The 20,000-nt window shown below is 42.0% G+C and overlaps 1 protein-coding gene across 14 annotated transcripts in view; it reads right to left on the bottom strand.

The window, feature by feature from the left end:
• The window catches only part of LOC133474115 (A-kinase anchor protein 13), a 226,047-nt gene that overhangs the window by 57,120 nt on the left and 148,927 nt on the right, over positions 1–20,000 (bottom strand). For all 14 annotated transcript variants that reach the window (XR_009787354.1, XR_009787353.1, XM_061765461.1 and 11 more), the window contains 3 exons: positions 15,969–16,011; positions 15,771–15,885; positions 4,882–5,041 (listed from right to left, as the gene is read on the bottom strand). Coding sequence is in view for 12 of the 14 variants with exons in the window: in XM_061765461.1 (XP_061621445.1) it covers positions 4,882–5,041; positions 15,771–15,885; positions 15,969–16,011 (318 nt within the window). In the remaining 2 variants the exon portion in view is untranslated. The remainder of the gene's footprint in view (positions 1–4,881; positions 5,042–15,770; positions 15,886–15,968; positions 16,012–20,000) is intronic.

Raw genomic sequence — 20,000 nt, 5'->3', positions numbered from 1 at the left:
CCAGCTCACACTGCACCCGACCCCTATGGCCCCTCCCACAGGTGGTGAGCCCATGGGAAGGGGGACCCACGTTACCCTTTCGGGCTGTGCCCGGCCGGGCCCCATGGGTACAGGCCCGGCCACCAGGCGCTCGCCTTTGAGCCCCACCACCAGGCCTGGCTCCAGTGGGGGGCCCCGGTGGCCCGCGTCCGGGCAAGGGAAAACGAAGTCCATTGTTTGTCGTCATCATTAGGGGTCTTTGAGCCGTGCTTTGTCTGGTCCCTCACCTAGGACCTGTGTGTCATGGGTGACCCTGCCAGGGGTATAAAGCCCCAGACAACTTAGCTCCTAGGATCACTGGGACACACTAGGATCACACAAACCCCTCCACCACGACAAGGTGACGGCTCATACACATGTATATATGTATATATATGTATATATATATATGTATATATATATATATATGTATATATATATATATATATATATATATATATATGTATATATGTATATGTATATATATATATATATATATATATATATGTATATATGTATATATATATGTATGTATATATATATATATATATATATATATATATGTATATATATATATATATATGTATGTGTATATATATATATATATATATATATATATATGTAAGTATATATATATATATACATACATATATATATATATATATATATATATATATATATATATATATATGTATATATATATACAGTTTTCATTGGATTTAAAACATTTTTAATTTTTGGATGCTATTTTTAATGTTTCTTTTTATTTGATTTTTAGAGTTGTATTTTTTATTGTTCACCTTGCTGTTTATGCAACACTGCCTATTCTTGCTTCAGAGTTCCGCGGCCCTTTACACCCCAAACGCTTTTACGAGGCCTTTTTATGGCGTCTTGCGGATGCACGTTGCCTCAAGCTCACACAAAACAGTGACTGTGCAGTAAGCTTGAATATATCCCAGGCCGACATCTGCCTGGAAACACCCTCAGAAGTGACGACGAGAAGCACAATGAAGGGACATACTGTATGAGCAGTAATCTACTTTCTTCTTTTTTAGACTGTTGCGCCAAAATCTTGCGCAAGCAGTGACATCCTCTTTCTTGCTTTTTCCTCGCCGCGTTGATTCCCTTTAGTCACCAAAACCAGACTTGTGGTTGATTTTGCAGCTGTCTTTGGAAACTAAAACCTAATATGGTGCTAATGACGTGTCTATTATGAGAGGTCAATTAATGCGTAACAATTGACTGGAGCCAGCCGTTCGTTTTGCCTAAAACTTTAAATTTAAATTTTTATTTAAAGTTAATTTAACAAACTACAAATCAAAAATATATATTACAATATGTGAAAACAGTAAATATAAATATGTAAAAGTATAACAATTAAAAACAATGAAGTCAAATAAAAAGAAAAGAAATGACGTAACAAATGTTAAAAAAATAAACTAAGAAAATAAACACAAACAAAAAAAGTAAAATAAACGAAAAACAAAATTACACAAAGTAAAAAAATACAATAAAACATTAAAATAAAATAAATACAAATACATAACTACGATAAAATAAAACAGAGCCAAAAAAGGAAAAAGAATTATATACATTTAAAACAAAAATTTCCCCAAAATAATTAACTCATTCACTGCCAGCCGTTTCCTGAGCAGGCAACCCCTAGACTGCCAGGCATTTTCGAGCAATTTCACTGATTTTCCAAGCCCCACAGAATATTATGTACTATGACGATGTAAACACCAAATGAAATATCAGACTCTACCCTTTAATCAGAAAAAAAAAGTTTGTTTCTAGCTTATACCGTTCTTTAGTAATCAGCAGTCAAATATAGGCTACTTTCAGCCAAATCTGTTTCTGGAAGAAAAAAACAGAGAAAACAGCCTTTTTGTGAAAGCAGACACATCAAGCAGAACAATGACTTTGACAGCAATTTTTTTTTTTTTAAATCTCAATCATCTGAACATATAACAGCACTGAGAAAGTACTTTTGACTAAAAAAATATTTATTTACAAGTATAACTATGGACAGAATTTACATTAGACAAAAATGCATGAACAAATGGGCTTCTCACACTTGCACTTTTTTCCTCCAAATTCTTCTCCTCTCCCGTTTGTTCAGTCGTCTAGGTTTTTATTACCTTGCGCATAAAATCTAGCAAAATTTTATCTGCATCTTATTTTATTCTTCTGTTGGCATTGACTGGGATCTTGTGTGGTTGTCATTCTCCTGGAAACCAGTCATTACTTCTGCTCGAAGCAGAACCTGTGCAGTTTAGAAATATAACTATTACTATAAAAATACATTGTTGAAATTCCTGTCGTGGGACGTGGAGAAAAATAGCTTTCAATTACCTTTTTTTGTCTGCACTGCGTACTGGAATGGGAGTCGAACGTCTGCTGGATGCATAACCTGTAAGTTTTAAAAAATACATACAATTACTAGAGAATATGTTTTATTGATGACGTGTTTTGCATGGGTAAAAAACAACAACATTACCTTTCTTTTTCGCAATCCTAAAAGACGCTCGACTCACGGGTGTTGAATTCCTGCAAAATTGACGAAATGGAAAATTCAAATCAGTACTGGCAACAGATGCTACATTGTAATGTGAACTCGTGGGACTAAATTATGTTTTTATGGAACAAGGATTGAAGGAGCGTGTTTGCTCGCTAAATCTAGCTAACGCGAGCTACAAATGAGTTACCTTCGTCGTCGGACTTCGTCGATCTTCATCAGAGGAAGCTCGCCTGGCTATCCAAAAGGGAGTTCACTCTCTGACGATTCCGGATCCCATTTTTTCAAATCCTGGTCGGCAGACGATCAGCCAACAAGCGGCCGAGAGCATCTCCCCATATGTATGGGCCAGCATTTTGCGAGATCGCTTTGTTCCAAAGCAATCGGCTCGGAGCTTCATCCTTGATTCCCCGCATGATCTAAGGCGTCATTCCTGTCGGTCGCAGGAATAAATTTCTAGTACCGAAAGCTTTTTTTTTTTGTAAGATTTTTTTCATTTTGTCTTCTCTCTTTTCCGCCATTATGTTTGTCTCTTCTCATTGTCTCTTGTACCCCGCAGGCCCGTCCCCTCCTTCCTCTTCTTCGTTGAGGGAGGGACATTCACCTCAAGGCATTGTTGTCCTTTACAGGGTGCCAATCCTCATTGCAGTTATCCAGAGGCTTGACGATCACACATAAATTGCACAAGACCCTCCCCCACACATCCCCGTTAAAAAACGCCATTGACGTCTTTAGACGGCATTGGCAGGGAATAGATATATTCTTAATGGTTCAATTATTTAGTATTATATGAATGGTTTTTAATAGAATATATCCACCTTTTAGTTTTAACCTTTACAAAAATCCCTTCCTTTAATTTTTATAATATGAATGTTTTAAATATTTTTTGGAACTTTAGATTTAGACATTTTGAAAATGTTTTGAAACTCACTTTTTAATTGAATTCAGTACAGTGGACCAGGCCGGACCGCAAATTGATGCCTATTATAATATGAATTCTTTAAAATTATTTTGACCTTTGTACTTTTCCTTTTTAGAAATTAGATTTTTTTTTTAATTTCCATTAAAATTTCTATCATACGGATGAATTTATTTACAGTGGAACCTTGATTTAACAGACAGAAAATAGTGTCCAGTTGGAACTCAAAATCACCCCTTTCATCCACAAATGAGGTAATTTTGGATAAACTTGAACATTTTTCTAGCATTTTAAAGGTTTTTATATTTAGTTAGAATATTTTTGTACTGTACTGTGTGTTTTTCCATGCATCCATTTTCTGTACCGCTTATCCTCACAAGGGTCGCGGGCGTGCTGGAGCCCATCCCAGCTATCTTTGGGTAAGAGGTGGGGTACACAGAACTGGTCACCAGCCAATCGCAGGGCACATATAATCAAATAACCATTCGCACTCACATTCACACCTACGGCCAATTTAGAATCTTCAATCAACCTACCACGCATGTTTTTGGGATGTGGGAGGAAACAGGAGTGCCCGGAGAAAACCCACGGAGGCACGGGGAGAACATGCAAACTCCACACAGGAGAGGCCGGGATTTGAACCACGGTCCTCAGAACTGTGAGGCAGGTGTACTAACCATTATTTCACCGCGCCGCAACAAATATTGTCAAAATAAAAAAAAGCACTCCAGCACGCCTGCGACCCTAGTGAGGATAAGCGGTACGGAAGATGAATGAATGAATATATACAAATACAAATAAAAGAATGCATAAAACATCCATCCATATTCTACACTGCTTATCCTCACTAGGGTCGCAAGTATGCTGGAGCCTATCCCAGCTAACTGCGGGCGGGAGGCGTGGTACACCCTGAACTGGTCGCCAGCCAATCGCAGGGCACATATAAACTAACAACACGCAGGGCACATATAAACAAACAACCATTGGCACTCATAGTCATACCTATGGACAATTTAGAGTCTAATGCAAAAAACTTTTCAATGAAAATAAATTAAAAGTTCAAAGAAATATCAAAAACACAATCACAATATAAAATAAATCAACAAAATTAAGTAGTAAGTAAAATTTAAAAAAGTAAAGTAAAAATTAAAATTATCACACTAACATTACAAAATAAAAATAAAAAATTCAGCGGGCATCTCACGAGATGCAAATCTTCCTTTAATATTTCCTCAAATTCAGGAACTACTAAACTCGGTATGATACAGTGCAGCTGTAAACCCATCGCCAACGATGACCACATTAATAATAATTTTATTAAATAAACACTTCTTTGACAGCATCAATCGAAAGTGAGCACCATTGTGAATATGAAGCAACTCTTGTGCAGGGGAAGCACACAATGAGGACACGATAGGGTACTTACATGTGCACTGAAAGATCTCCTTACTGAGGGTCTTATTGCACTGGGAGCAGTGAGAGCAAGGTGGCACCTGGCCAGAGCCCATGGCGGCGAAGTGATGCCCGTTGACCAACTTTTTCTCCTTCTCCTTGCCCTCCTTCTCCTTTTTGTCCCGCTCCTTTTCCTGTACAGGTAGAGCACACCAGCAAACAAACACAAAAAGTGACTTTGGAGTACAAAAACGGGGCAAAAAACCTGTGTCGGCAGTTAGAAATTCTTTGTCGGAATCCAGCTGAGCAGGGGGTGTAGTTGGTCCTTAAGCTGCCCATTATTTTCGCTATGAACTAATCGCCTCTTGTAGTTAAGCTTACTTTGGGTGCTTTTCACAATCAAAACACAACACTGGCTTGACCCTGTGTGCTGTCTGCAAAAGGAACAAGACTGCAGGAGGAAGGAAGCACATTTCCTTTCTTTTCACTATACAGACAAGTAGCGAGATAGCACCTTTTTTTAAGTACATTTGTCTCTTGCTATATTGCAGTTCCCTTATTGCGATTCAGTGCATCGTTTTTTATTGAACAACATAGTACAGTTACTCAACTGCACATCTACGATCATCATTAGCTAATTGAATATAGTGTGGCGCAAATCAATCACACAAGGGCAACTGAGACTCTTGGCTTGGAGATGAAAACATTTCAATGAACAGCAGCAACTTACACAGTATTCCACCAGGTAACTTGGCGAAATAGAGAACTTGACCGGAAGGCCACTGTATATCAGACGATTCACAGTCAGGGCTTCATGAAATTAAAATGCAAACATACCAACCTAGCATGACGTATAGGTAAGTCACACCCTCATAACAATAAGGACAGGAATAAATGCAAGTTAAGAGCAACGTTTAGCTTGCTCTCCTACAACTACAGTACTTAAAAAGAGCACCACAAAGCATACTGGGAAGTAGCATGGCTTCTGCAGGCACTACTTTCCAGCATGCTTTGCTTTACCACCGCTTGTTAGAACGAACAGGTGGTATGGATAGAATCTGGATGGACACCGCTGTTGGTGCTCTTACAATCGCTTGACTAGTAAGGCTGTAATGATTCTGTATCAAAACTGAAAATCACAGTCCTCAAATACACAATCATGTATCTTCTTTGAAATGGCAGAGCTGTGACACGACCCTTTCAACTGTGTGCCTCCGTCATTTCATAAAAAAAACTGTTTGCAAAACGAACTATAATTATATGGAAAATGTCCTTCGTTTTCATCTCTCAATTAATTTCATACATGAGCTTTTTGCGTTGATTTTAAATGTATTTAGGATGAATACAGTACATAGATTCATAACAGATACGGAAGGAAGGGCAAAGAGTTGTTTGGGATTTGTAGTTCACTTACCATGTGTCGCCTAGAAGTGATGTCATTGGGCAGCGCTGTCATACACTTTGCCAGACCAAGCGCAAGTTTTGCCGCAAAGCTAACTTTTACATGCAAGCTGTTTTTGTTGCTATGTGTTGCTAACAGAAATGCCTAAGACACCTACCGACTAGCTAGCGCCTTCACGGAACCTGCATGTCGGTTATTCGTCTTTTGGGGAAAACTCAAGAGAAACGGACAACTGCCGAAAGTCTCTAAATGCGACTGATTCCCACCACCAAAGGCAGATGTGAAAGCAGATGAGGAGTGTGTCTCGCTGACACAACAGGTGATTGAACTACTGCAAAAATAGGACATTTTCACAGCACTACTTCAGCAACAGCAAGAAAACTTGAAAATATTTGTCACAATAATCATGGACTCAAAAAAAAAACCCACTGGATGCACGTGCACTGGAGATACAGGAGATAAAAGCAAGCTGACTTTATATCTATCTACGGTCACAAATCTGAAAGTCCACTTGAGCAGTTTGCAAAATAGCAACACGGGAAGGAAAACATGCCAATAAGAGCTTGATATTTTTTTTTGTAAGTTTAACAGATAAACACATTTTACAAAGGCCACACTACAGCATGTGTCTCATGAATGGTTTTACTGTACGTTGTGATGCATCGAAGAATCAGAATCCTAGAAGCCGTATTATGCACTGCACTTATTGCACTTAACATTCCGTGGACTGTTATACAGTACTAGAATAGAGTACTACTTTTTCCAGTTTGCCCATTTTGCCATAACTCCTTACACTAGTCTACGGAGCAGCGAAGTGTCCGGCTAACAAGGCGACACAGTCCACATAAGTCTGCGCTTTTCCGGGAGTACAAAAAAAATGTGCTGGCCCTGCTGCCCAAGTTGTGACTCAGCATAGCAGTTAGCCGTGCGTTGCTAGACTCGGCTAGTCCGATTGTGTCCACAGTAATGTGAACGTTGTTGCAGTTTGTGGCATAGCTAGTTTGTTTCCTAAACTCCATGGTGTCGTTTAGATCTTATTATATTTAAATTGTAGCTATTTTGTTAGAGAAAAGATTCTTTATTTTTACATATTTTGTTATTTCATTACTGGTTTACAGCATAGACCGGAGACTATGATTATTTTATTTCTTTAGAATCATGTACAATTAAATGTACTAAATAAATAATCTAGTTTTTGCTATCATAATCTCTTGTTTGTACCTCCCCAAATCAAAAGGACAACAAGGGATTACTGTAATTACAAAACAAATTCAACCTGCAAGCAGTGATGTTTGGTGAATTCTTGAAATGACCATCAGACCTTGACGTCATGCTCCGCCCACATTAGAAGGCGTTGGCGGAAAAGCTTGACAATTCAGCGTCGCAACATATCTAGGCTACCTGCGTCCGATTAGGTTCATTTGGGTGGATTCCAGAGTTTATCAAGTAGAAAAAACTTGAAAAACTATGGTAAAATTTAAGAACTTGAGAAGGGGGCCAATACTTTTTCATGGCACTGTAATTAGCCCCATTGTTACATAATAGTAGGACAGAAGCACAGAAGGTCTTGCTCAGAGACACATTTTTGGAAAGATTTACTTGGTTGTGTAAATTCACACTTGTGTGGTCAGGCACTCCAGAGACCAAAGTATTTGCATGCAAGAATGACACGGTGTAACATGACTGGCTCCTCCCGGGAAGTGTGACAGCTGACACAGATGTTCCATCTGGGTCTCAGTTTTTCCTGAACTTTCCCAAGTTGGGAACTGTTGTACAGACAGAGAGAGAGAGATGATGTCAACCCTCTTCCGTTTGGTTATTGCAATTCCGATTATGTTATGTGGAGAAGAACAAGAGCTGTTATTCTCACGGCCTGACGTCACATAGCATCCACCCAAACCCAGAGGAAACGGACAAAGCAGAGCTTCAAAACTTTAGTTTAACAAGGCAACAGCTCTAGGTTAAAATGTCACAAAGAAAAAACTTAGTGGAACATCAAAGTCTAGAAACTGAGCAAGAAACTAGGAAAAGTACTCCCACTAAAACCGCAGTAAAACTGTCAACTGTGACCTCACATGAGACTTCAGCTCAGTATCAAAAAAAATTCCATAGAATTTTCTCTCTTTTTTTTTTTTTTTTGTTCTTTTAAGCAATGCCACTGCCGAAGCTTGTCCAAAGATGTCCAAGAGGAAAATTGTTATGACAACTATAGAACAGGAAATAAACTGGATGTGACATAGCGTCAGGTTATCTGCTCAGTCCAATACAGCTAAAGTACCAATAATATTAAGAGACAAACATCCACTTAACACTGTACATTAGACAATGTGTAGAGACTCACCTCCCAGGCACATGGCGTAATCCTGCCACTGGAGCGGTTAACTTGAAGTTACCTGACTTCACTTCCTTTGCATCATCCTGAGAAGTTTACCACCCTTTTTCTCCATAGAACCTCCTCTGTCTGTCGGACATCTACCGGAATCTTCCATCACAATGCTGTTTGCTGTCAAGCAACTCTAGCTATTTCTCCACTAGATAACAATCAAGATTTTATTCACCCTCCCCAAGCGTTATTGTTAACTGTCCTTGGAACCTTTGAAAGGCGCTATATAAATATAAGCTATTATTATTATTATTTAGCAAGCCTCCCCCTGAGGTTTCTTAACCACAACACCTCCACATATCAAAGGGTGAGTGAAGAGTTTTATTTTTGATTATGATACAGCAATTACCTTATTTTTAGGCTATCTTCACACTGCAGGTCAATAGACTTGTATGACAGTTAAAAATGCTAATAAGTACTATGCCTGACGTTGACTGCCTTTAGCGAGCTTGCATCTACACTTTCTTGAACACTAAGCTCACAGGTCAATAAAGGGTGAGTCGTTTTACGATATAGTAGTTAACTTCTGTTTACACTTGTATGACAGATGAGAATATTAACAGGTAACCTATACAGGTACATGAAATAGACTGCCTTAAGCTTGCCACCCTCTGTACTTTTTTTTTAAATGCTATGCCATTGCCTCCGTCACCAGTCAAAAGGGTGGATGGGTTTACTTTATTTACCTTCGTAATACAGTGGTTACCTTCTTTTAACATTTCTATGACAACGAAGAATGTTAAAAAGCGAGACACATTTACTTTGTCAACGTTTTTTCGCAAAAATTCTAAAATGTTACTCAAGACATTGACTGTAGGCTTTGACGTTGGTGATATTATTTTTGTTTGTATTATTTTCAATTGTTTTGAAGGTCTGTGTCAAAACTTGCACTTCCTGCCACAACAAAAACTGCTTGACCAACAATGAAACACGGCAAAAAGTCTCTACAAAGTCTGATAATACACTCAAGGTTTTCTACTTTAGAAAGTAAGAAGCAGAAAAAGACACAAGGGAGCATGTTTAACAGCATTTTTAACAACCTGAAAGCTTTGTTTGGGACATCAGCAAGAAATCACTGGAAAGAAAATCAATGTCAGACACTAAGAACGCAGTATCGTGGACCCGGCCCACCTACCTGGGACCAACCCTTCCACCGCCTAAGGGAGAAGCCATGGCTCCGCATTAGCCTTCTGCATGACATTGCTGAGCGGCGACGGCGGCTACAAGAAGCAGCAGCGAGACGCCATTGAGCCGGGCGACAAAGAGGAAGTAGGGGCTGATACTTCTGCAATGAGCATTTTGGTGTTGAGGCCGTGACGACACCACTGCAGTAACAGCCAGTTTAAACATGGAGGCTTAAATGACCCGCGAAGCGGCCTGTCCCTTTAAAAGCAACATGACTGAGGTACGGTGTGATGAGATGATGAAAAACGCAGTTGTCTTGCTGTTTTACTTACTCTTCAACCCCAGTGACACCGACAATCCATCCATACATTTTCTATAATTTGTCCTATCAGGGTGGTGGGTGAGCTGGCGCCTATTCCAACTGACATTTTTTGATAAAAGTGGGGTACAGCCTGGACAGGTTGCCAGTGAATCGCCGTGCACATACAGTGGGGGAAAAAAAGTTTTAGTCAGGCAGCAATTGTGCAAGTTCTCCCACTTAAAAAAGATGAGAGAGGCCTGTAATTTTCATCACAGGTACATTGGGTATGGAAAGTATTCAGACCCCCTTAAATTTTTCACTCTGTTATATTGCAGCCATTTGCTAAAAACATTTACATTAATTTCCCCCCTGATAAATGTACACACAGCACCCCATATTGACAGAAAAAAACCCGGAATTGTTGAAATTATTTCAGATTAAAAAAGAAAAACTGAAATATCACACAGCCATAGGTATTCAGACCATTTGGTCAGTATTTAGTAGAAGCACCCTTTTGAGCTAATACAGCCACGAGTCAGGTTTTTCACACCTGGATTTGGGGATCCTCTGCATTCCTCCTTGCACATCCTCTCCAGTTCTGTCAGCTTGGATGGTGAACGTTGGTGGACAGCCATTTTCAGGTTTCTCCATAGATGCTCAATTGAGTTTAAGTCAGGGCTCTGGCTGGAACAGTCACGGAGTTGTTCTGAAGCCACTCCTTCGTTATTTTAGCTGTGTGCTTAGGGTCATTGTCTTGCTGGAAGGTGAACCTTTGGCCCAGTCTGAGGATCTGAGCACTCTGGAGAAGGTTTTCATCCAGGATATCTGTACACGACTGCATTCATCTTTCCTTCAATTGCAACCAGTCATCCTGTCCCTGCATCTGAAAAACATCCCCACAGCATGATGCTGCCACCACCATGCTTCACTGTTGGGACTGTATTGGACAGGTAATGAGCAGTGCCTGGTTTTCTCCACACATACCACTTAGAATTAAGGCCCAAAAATTCCATCTTGGTCTCATCAGACCGAAAGAATCTTATTTCTCACCATCTTGGAGTCCTTCAGGTGTTTTTTTATCAAACTCCATGCAGGTTTCCATGTGACTTGCACTGAGGAGAGGCTTCCGTCAGGCCACTCTGCCATCAAGCGCCGACTGGTAGAGGGCTGCAGTGATGTTTGACTTTCAAGAAATTTCTCCCATCTCCTGACTGTATCTCTGGAGCTCAGGCGCAGTTATCTTTGGGTTTTTCTTTACCTCTCTCACCAAGGCTCTTCTCCCCCGCTCAGTTTGGCGGGCGGCCAGCTCTAGGTAGGGTTCTGGTTGTCCCAAACGTCTTTCATTTAAGGGTTATGGAGGCCACTGTGCTCTTAGGAACCTCAAGTGCAGCAGAATGTTTTTTGTAACCTTGGCCAGATCTGTGCTTTGCCACAATTCTGTCTCTGAGCTCTTCAGGCAGTTCCTTTGACCTCATGATTCTCATTTGCTCTGACATGCACTGTGAGCTGTAAGGTCCTATAGGGTGTGTGGCTTTCCTAATCAAGTCCAATCAGTATAATCAAACACAGCTGGACTCCAATGAAGGTGTAGAACCATCTCAAGGATGATCAGAAAAAATGGACAGCACCCAAGTTAAATATATGAGTGTCACAGCAAAGGGTCTGAATACTTATGGCTGTGTGATATTTCACTTTTTATTTTTTAATAAATCTGCAAAAATTTCAACAATTCAGCTTTTTTTCTGTCAATATGGAGTGCCCAGATAAATGCAGAGGGTTACGTCAGGAAGGGCATCCGTCTTAAAACTTTGCCAGACAAATATGAGCGTTCATCCAAAGAATTCCACACCGCATCGGTAGTGGCCCGGGTTAACAACGTCCGCCACCGGCGGCGTCAACCTGCAGGGCACCGTTGGAAACTCAGCTACTGTGGGTCGAAGAAGAAGAGGAGGTGGAAAGCGGGTTCTTCGGCAGAAAGAGAAGAGGAAAGCACAGAGCCTAGAACTGAATGTGGGGACTTTGAATGTTGGGACTATAACAGAAAATCTCGGGAGTTGGCTGACATGATGATTAGGAGAAAGTTTGATGTATTGTGTGTCCAGGAGACCAGGTAGAAAGGCAGTAAGGCTAGAAGTTTAGGGGCAGGGTTTAAATTATTTTACCATGGTGTAGATGGGAAGAGAGATGGAGTCGGGGTTATTTTAAAAGAAGAGTTGGCTAAGAATGTCTTGGAGGTGAAAAGAGTATCAGGTCGAGTGATGAGGCTGAAACTTGAAATTGAGGGTGTTATGTGTAATGTGATGAGTGGCTATGCCCCATAGGTAGGATGTGACCTAGAGGTGAAAGAGAAATTCTGGAAGGAGCTAGACGAAGTCGTTCTGTGCATCCCAGACAGAGAGAGTGTCGTGATTGGTGCAGATTGTAATGGACATGTTGGTGAAGGAAATGGGGGTGATGAAGAAGGGATGGGTAAGTACGGCATCCAGGAAAGGAACTTGGAGGGAGAGATGGTGGTAGACTTTGCAAAAAGGATGCAAATGGCTGTAGTGAACACTTTTTTCCAGAAGAGGCAGGGACATAGGGTGACCAACAAGAGCGGAGGTAGAAGCACGCAGGTGGATTACATCTTGTGCAGACGATGTCATCTGAAGGAGGTTACCGACTGTAAGGTAGTTGTTGGAGAGAGTGTGGCTAGACAGCATAGGATGGTGGTGTGTAAGATGACTCTGGTGGAGGGGAGGAAGATTAGGAAGACAAAGGCAAAGCCGAGAACCATGTGGTGGAAGCTGAGACAGGACGAGTGTTGCGCGGCTTTTCGGGAAGAGGTGAGTCAGGCTCTCGGTGGACGGGAGGAGCTTCCAGAAGACTGGACCACTGCAGGCCAAGGTGATCAGAGAAGCAGGCAGGAAGAGTATTTCGTGTATCTTCTGGCAGGAAAGGAGAGAATGAGACTTGGTGGTGGAACCTCACAGTACAGGAAATCATGCAAGGAAAAAGGTTAGCTAAGAAGAAGTGGGACACTGAGTGGACCGAGGAGAGGCGAAAGGAATACATTGAAATGAGACACAGGGCAAAGGTAGAGGTGGCAAAGGCCAAACAAGAGGCATATGATGACATGTATGGTAGGTTGGACACTAAAGAAGGGGAAAAGGATCTATACAGGTTGGCCAGACAGATGGATAGAGATAGGAAGGATGTGCAGCAGGTTAGGGTGATTAAGGATTGAGATGGAAAATATGTTGGCTGGTGCCAGCAGTGTGCTAGCTGGATGGAAAGAATACTTCGAGGAGCTGATAAATGAGGAAAATGAGAGAGAAGGGAGAGTAGAAGAGGCAAGTGTGGTGAACCAGGAAGTGGTAATGATTAGTAAGGGGGAAGTGAGAAAGGCATTAAAGAGGATGAGAAATGGAAAGGCAGTCGCTCCTGATGATATTCCTGTGGAGGTATGGAAGCATTTAGGAGAGGTGGCAGTGGAGTTTTTGACCAGCTTGTTCAATAGAATTCTAGCGCATGAGAAGATGCCTGAGGAATGGAGGAAAAGTGTGCTGGTGCCCATTTTTAAGAACAAGGGTGACGTGCAGAGCTGTGGGAACTTATAGAGGAATAAAGTTGATGAGCCACACAATGACGTTATGGGAAAGAGTAGTGGAGGCTACACTCAGGACAGAAGTGAGTATTTGCGAGCAACAGTATGGTTTCATGCCTAGAAAGAGTACCACAGGTGCATTATTTGCCTTGAGGATGTTGATGGAAAAATACAGAAAAGGTCGGAAGGAGCTACATTGTGTCTTTGTAGATCTGGAGAAAGCCTATGACAGAGAACCCAGAGAGGAACTGTGGTACTGCATGCGGATGTCTGGAGTGGCAAAGAAGTATGTTAGAATAATACAGGACATGTATGAGGGCAGCAGAACAGCGGTGAGGTGTGCTGTCGGTGTGACAGACAAATTTGCACTGTAGTTACACTGCACTCACTGTAGTAGTCTCGCCCACGCTGCGTTATTTGCATATCTGTTGTTGACCAATACTGGCCACTCATGCCAGAGTAGCATCTGCTCCATTTACACACTGATTGAGGAGTATAGGAGTAAGGCACAAGCTTAGTGCTTGTGATACTGTGAGACAATGTTTATGTGAATTTTGTCCCAATTCATTGTGATGTAAAGTTGCTATGGTGAAGTTTTAGCCCAACGTTAAGCTTGTTTTTTTTGACAACTAAAATAAACGCTAAAAACCATCAGTGCAAAACTGCAAGCAACTGTTTACCTTGTTAGCTGTCTCAATGTTGGCATAATTTTATTGTTTCAATCACTCAATTGACAAAGTTGACTTCACTGAAGCTCCACCCAGTGTAGGCTGAGGCTCGGAGCGTGACAGACGCTAAACATCGGGAAAAACAACAATCTTATTCCAAGTGTTGAGTGTACGCCATGTTTTAGGAGGAAATCCACGCAAGTCTTTGTACATGAGGCCCCAGGACTTTGGAATGCTTCTTACGAAACCACTCCTTCATTGCCCGGGTGGGTGTGTTTGGGATCATTGTCATGCTGAAAGACCCAGCCACGTTTCATCTTCAATGCCCTTGCTGATAGAAGGAGGTTTTCACTCAAAATCTCACGATACATGACTCCAAATAGCTATTTTTGGTACAGCAGCAAATAGACTCCAAAGACACCCAGCCATGCTGCTCTCTCTACTTCCAATGCTCTATGCAAAATACACAATAGATACAGTATTCCCATTATCACATGGCCGTCATGTCAATGTGCCACATTCAACAAGGCTGCCATAGGCGCAGGAGGCATGTCTTTTGGAATTGGATCTAATAATATTGTTTATCTGTGACCCGAAAATACGTCAGTCCCATTCTCTGCCTGCATTGTGCCACAGTACCAGTAAACAACAGTGGCCAATTCTGGAACTAACACTGTTTGTTAATGGAATTTTAAGTGGCAATTGAAACTATTTTTGGACACATTGTTCAGTCCCGACGGTCTGGCTTATCCAATATCCACTGTACAATAATTGAGTTCATGTGGATATGAAAGGCTCAGTTTGACTGGGTTTGCTTTGGACCACGCTAGTACTTAGCCAGCGACGGCCAGCCCACTTCTTTTGATTAAGAAGTCAGGTAGCGAGCCCACTAGCTGCAGGATGATTATTGGCACTTTAAATAATTCCTTGCGGATATATGCTTCGTTTTGACACCGAGCGGCGACCTTGCTGGCAGCTGAGGGCTGCCCATAGACTCCTTCAGACTTCACTTTACTGATTGATTGCGAGGCTCGTGGCTTCTCGGCTCCCTGCCGGTGAGCCTGTCCGCCGAGCTCGCAGCGAGCGGGGCTGCCTCCCCCCTCAGAGGAAAAACTCAAGTCAGTAGCAGCAAGAGGGACATATAACTATACAATTGCAAACCATACGGTACACATTTTTACAGTGCACGTCCACCTCCATCTGCCTTGCTCGCTCACGTCATGTGAGTCGTTTTTTTTTTAACACACATACGTTACGGCGAGTACGGCAAATTTCCAACACTACGCCGGGGTACTTTAACGCATGGAAGTGGGATACATACAACCTGGACTAGTCTGCAGTCAGTTGCACGGTGCTGCCTGTCACTTACTATACATTACAAAAAGGCGACTGCACTGGATTTGATTGATAAAGAGAATTTAGTGAGGAATAACACAAAAGTCTGGTGGGTGGCCTCACCCTGGTCTTTTTGTACATCTTGTTCTTGAGGTAGCTGAAGGTGCGACTGACTTTGGTGACACCCTTGCTAGCCTCGGCGTCGCTCCGCAGCGGCCCGGGCTCCTCCTCCGATATGCTACGCAAAAAAAACACATGAGAACATATATATTTAACATGCAGTAAGCATTTAAGCATTGTGGCGGTTAGAGCTGCACTGACCTGTATGCAAGCGATCCAGACGTGCTGGAGTAGGATCTCATACCTGCAAAGAAATGTAAGAGTCTGTCAAAGCCTGGATTATTTATAATGAGATGATCAGCTCTACTGGAGCAAAAGTATGAGGACAGGTGGTGATTAAACCTACAGGTAAGGAAATGGGAGTAAACCAACCAGTTTCCACTCACACAGGGCCATTCGAGCAGTGATCTAGCCTTGTGGTCCCCAAACACCGGTCCGCGGACCGGTACTGGGCCATGAGGCATTTGTTACCGGGCCGCAGAGAAAGAATGACCAATTTATATAATTTCTGTTGTATTGCAATTCACGTGTCAATGTGTTTCATTTTGAAAATTGACCGGATCCTCTCCGCCGCAACAGCTGCGCGTCTCAATTGACATGTCAAGACTCCACAGAATGTTTCCGTTTCCGGTCCCAGCCGGCTCGAACGCTTCTGTTTCCGTTCTGAGCAGGCTGGCTAACGGCGGCAGAGCTCAAAGAACGAAATCATTTCATAAACTAAATCAGCTCATTACGTTAACTGAAAAGATTTGTTGTTTTGAATGAAACGTTCGCGAACAAAACAACACTATATCAGGAGTCCTACTTAAAATGCGGGTTTATCGCAACAGTTAACCCTCACGCACCAAGTCCGCTCTGATACAGATACAGTTGTAGGTTTCTGCTCAACACGGAGAACTACTTTTACGGAGTTAAAAGTCTCCTCTATGTGAGGAGCTACGGAACTGAAGTCTGGTCTGGCTGCCTACAACAACTCCGCCTCCACTCCTGCATCGTGCCCACAGGGGACGCGCCACAAACGGTGAAGGAGGAAGCAGAAGTGAGGCAAGCGTGTGTGTGTGCATTTGTGGGTGTGTGTGTGCGCGCGCACACACACACGCACGCACACGCACGCACGCATGCGCACACACACACGCACACACACGCACACACACACCACAGCCGCTCCGTGAGAAAAATGCAGACTCCTAAACGGTCCGCGGTGCAAAGAAGGTTGGGGAACACTGCTCTAGCCCACCTGACACAAAGTCAGGCACATGTGGCTACACGTCTGGCACACTTAGAGGTGGCGGCTTTGGCCCAGCACGATTGGTCGTGCACGACCATCAGATGACATAACGTATATGGGGGCACAACGATTGTTCCTTGCCAGTTATTCACGATAACACCCAACTTGCACAATATGAATAAACAGAACTACAAATAACTCACAGTAAAAATAAAACCAGTCAGTTATACGCTTGCGAGGGCGATGTGCTGTCATATCCCGACTCGTATGACTTATGCGATAGCTCCTCCGCCACCTTGTAAAATAGAAATAAAAAGAACTAGCACAGCATATTGGGTCACACATGGGCATATACGCATGCACAATGTACATGCCATATAATTAATGTGAATGATCCTCTCGCTAGTTATTCATGATAACCAGTTAACCACCATCTTGCACAATAGAAATAAAAACAACAACTAGAAGTAATCCACAAAGTAGAAACAATACCTCCATGGCATGTGTGTGGGCAATGTATGTGCCATGCGATTGAGATGGCTCCTTCCGCCAGTTTTTTATGATAACCGTCACCTTCCACAAGAGAAATAATCCCCAGAATCATGCATGCGCAATGCATGTCATATGATGAATACGATCATTATTCTCAGCAGTTATTGACAATAACCACCACTTTTCACAATAGAAATAAACAGAATAACTAAAAATAATCCAGTCAAACAAAAGTTAATGGCACACTGTATGTTTAATACAATCAATGCAATAGCTCCTCTCGCGAGTTATTAATGATAAATGCACCTTGCGCAGTAGAAATAAAGACTGACACAAAATAATCCAGTGATCAAACGAAATCCATAGCATGCTTTAACCTCTCACAAGTTATGATAAATGCCACCTTGCAGAATAGAATTTTTTATTTTTTTTTTAATTACAATTCAGACAACTAATCCACAGTGTAGCTAATCTAGCCATCTATCGACCTACATATACACATACACACAAACACACACACACACACACACACACACAGAGAGCGGCTGAAATTATTTAACATGTCACCATTTTTCTCACTAAATATATTTCCCAAGGTGCTATTGACCTGAAAATGTCATCAGATGTTGGGAACAACCCAAGTAATCCATACATATAAAGAAAGTAGAACAAATAAAGGCAGAAATTAAGTTGTGTGTAATAATGTGAAATGACACAGGGAAAAGGTATTGAACACGCCAACTGGTATTTATTTAATACTTTGTACAAAAAGGTTTGTTTGCAATGACAGCTTCAAGACGCCTCCTGTATGGAGAAATTAGTTGCATGCATTGCTCTGGTGTGATTTTGGCCCATTCCTCCACACAGTCTTCAAATCTTGAAGGTTCCGTCGGCTTCTTTTATGGACGTTGAGTTTCAGTTCTTTCCATAGATTTTTCATTGGATTCAATTCAGGTGATTGGCTTTATTTTTTTTCTTTGAAGCCAATTTAGAGTTTCTCTGGAGTATGCTTTGGATCATTATCGTGCTGAAATCTCCACCCTTGTTTCATTTTGATGCAGCAGATTTTTGTCAAGAATGTCTCAGCACATTTGCCCATTCATCCTTCCTTCAATAATGTGCAGTTGACCGGTACCATTTGCTTAAAAGCAGCCCCACACCATCATGTTCCCACCTCCGAACTTCACTGTTGGTATAGTGTTTTTTAGGGTGATGTGCAGTGCCATTTCTCCTCCAAACGTGGTGTACATTATGGCATCCAAACAGTTCAATTTTGCTCTCATTCAAGCAGACTATATTGTCCCAGTATTTAACTGGCTGTCCAAATGTTGTTCAGCAAAGTTTAAATGACCTTTGACATGCTTTTTTTTTCAGCAATGGGGTCTTGCGTGGTGAGCGTGCATACAGGCCATGGCGGCGGAGTGCATTAGTCACTGATTTCAGTGTGACAACAGTACCTGCTAATTCCAGGTCTTTTTGAAGCTCTCCACAGGTAGTCCTTGGCTCTTGGACTTGTGCTCTTCTGATTATTCTTTGCACTTCTCTGTGAGAAATTTTGCAAGGAGCACCTGAACGAGGCAAATTTACGGTGGTATGATTGGCTTTCCACTTAAAGTGGGTACGGAAAGTATTCAGACCCCTTTAAATGTTTCAATCTTTGTTATATTGCAGCCATTTGCTAAAATCATTGAAGTTCCCCCCCCGCAGTAACCCATATTGACATAAAAAACGGAATTGTTGAAATCTTTGCAGATTTATTAAAAAATAAAAACTGAAATATCACACAGCCATACGTATTCAGACCCTTTGCTGTGACACTCATATTTAACTCGGGTGCTGCCCATTTCTTCTGATTATCCTTGAGATGATTCTACACCTTTCATTGGAGTCCAGCTGTGTTTGATTATACTGATTGGACTTGATGAGGAAAGCTACACCCCTGTCTACCTACATAAGACCTTACAGCTCACAGCTCATGAGGTCAAAGGAACTGCCTGAAGAGCCCAGAGACAGAATTGTGGCAAGGCACAGATCTGGCCAAGGTTACAAAAAAAATCCTGCTGCACTTAACGTCCCTAAGAGCACAGTGGCCCCCATAATCCTGAAATGGAAAACGTTTGGGACGACCAGAACCCTTCCTAGAGCTGGCCGTCCGGCCAAACCAAAAGATCACTGTGGCTGAGCTCCAGTGATGCAGTTGGGAGATGGCAGAAAGCTCTAGAATGTCAACCATCACTGCAGCCCTTCACCAGTCGACGCTTTATGGCAGAGTGGCCCGGCGGAAGCCTCTCCTCAGTGCAAGACACATGAAAGCCCGCATGGAGTTTGCTAAAAAACACCTGAAGGACTCCAAGATGGTAAGAAATAAGATTCTCTGGTCAGATGTGATCAAGATAGAACTTTTTGGCCTTAATTCTTAGCGGTATGTGTGGAGAAAACCAGGCACTGGTCATCACCTGTCCAATATCGTCCCAACAGTGAAGCATGGTGGTGGCAACATCATGCTGTGGGGT

Source organism: Phyllopteryx taeniolatus, chromosome 2 (assembly GCF_024500385.1).
Source record: "Phyllopteryx taeniolatus isolate TA_2022b chromosome 2, UOR_Ptae_1.2, whole genome shotgun sequence".
Taxonomy (NCBI): domain Eukaryota; kingdom Metazoa; phylum Chordata; class Actinopteri; order Syngnathiformes; family Syngnathidae; genus Phyllopteryx; species Phyllopteryx taeniolatus.
This window is presented reverse-complemented; position numbering and strand designations above follow the sequence as displayed.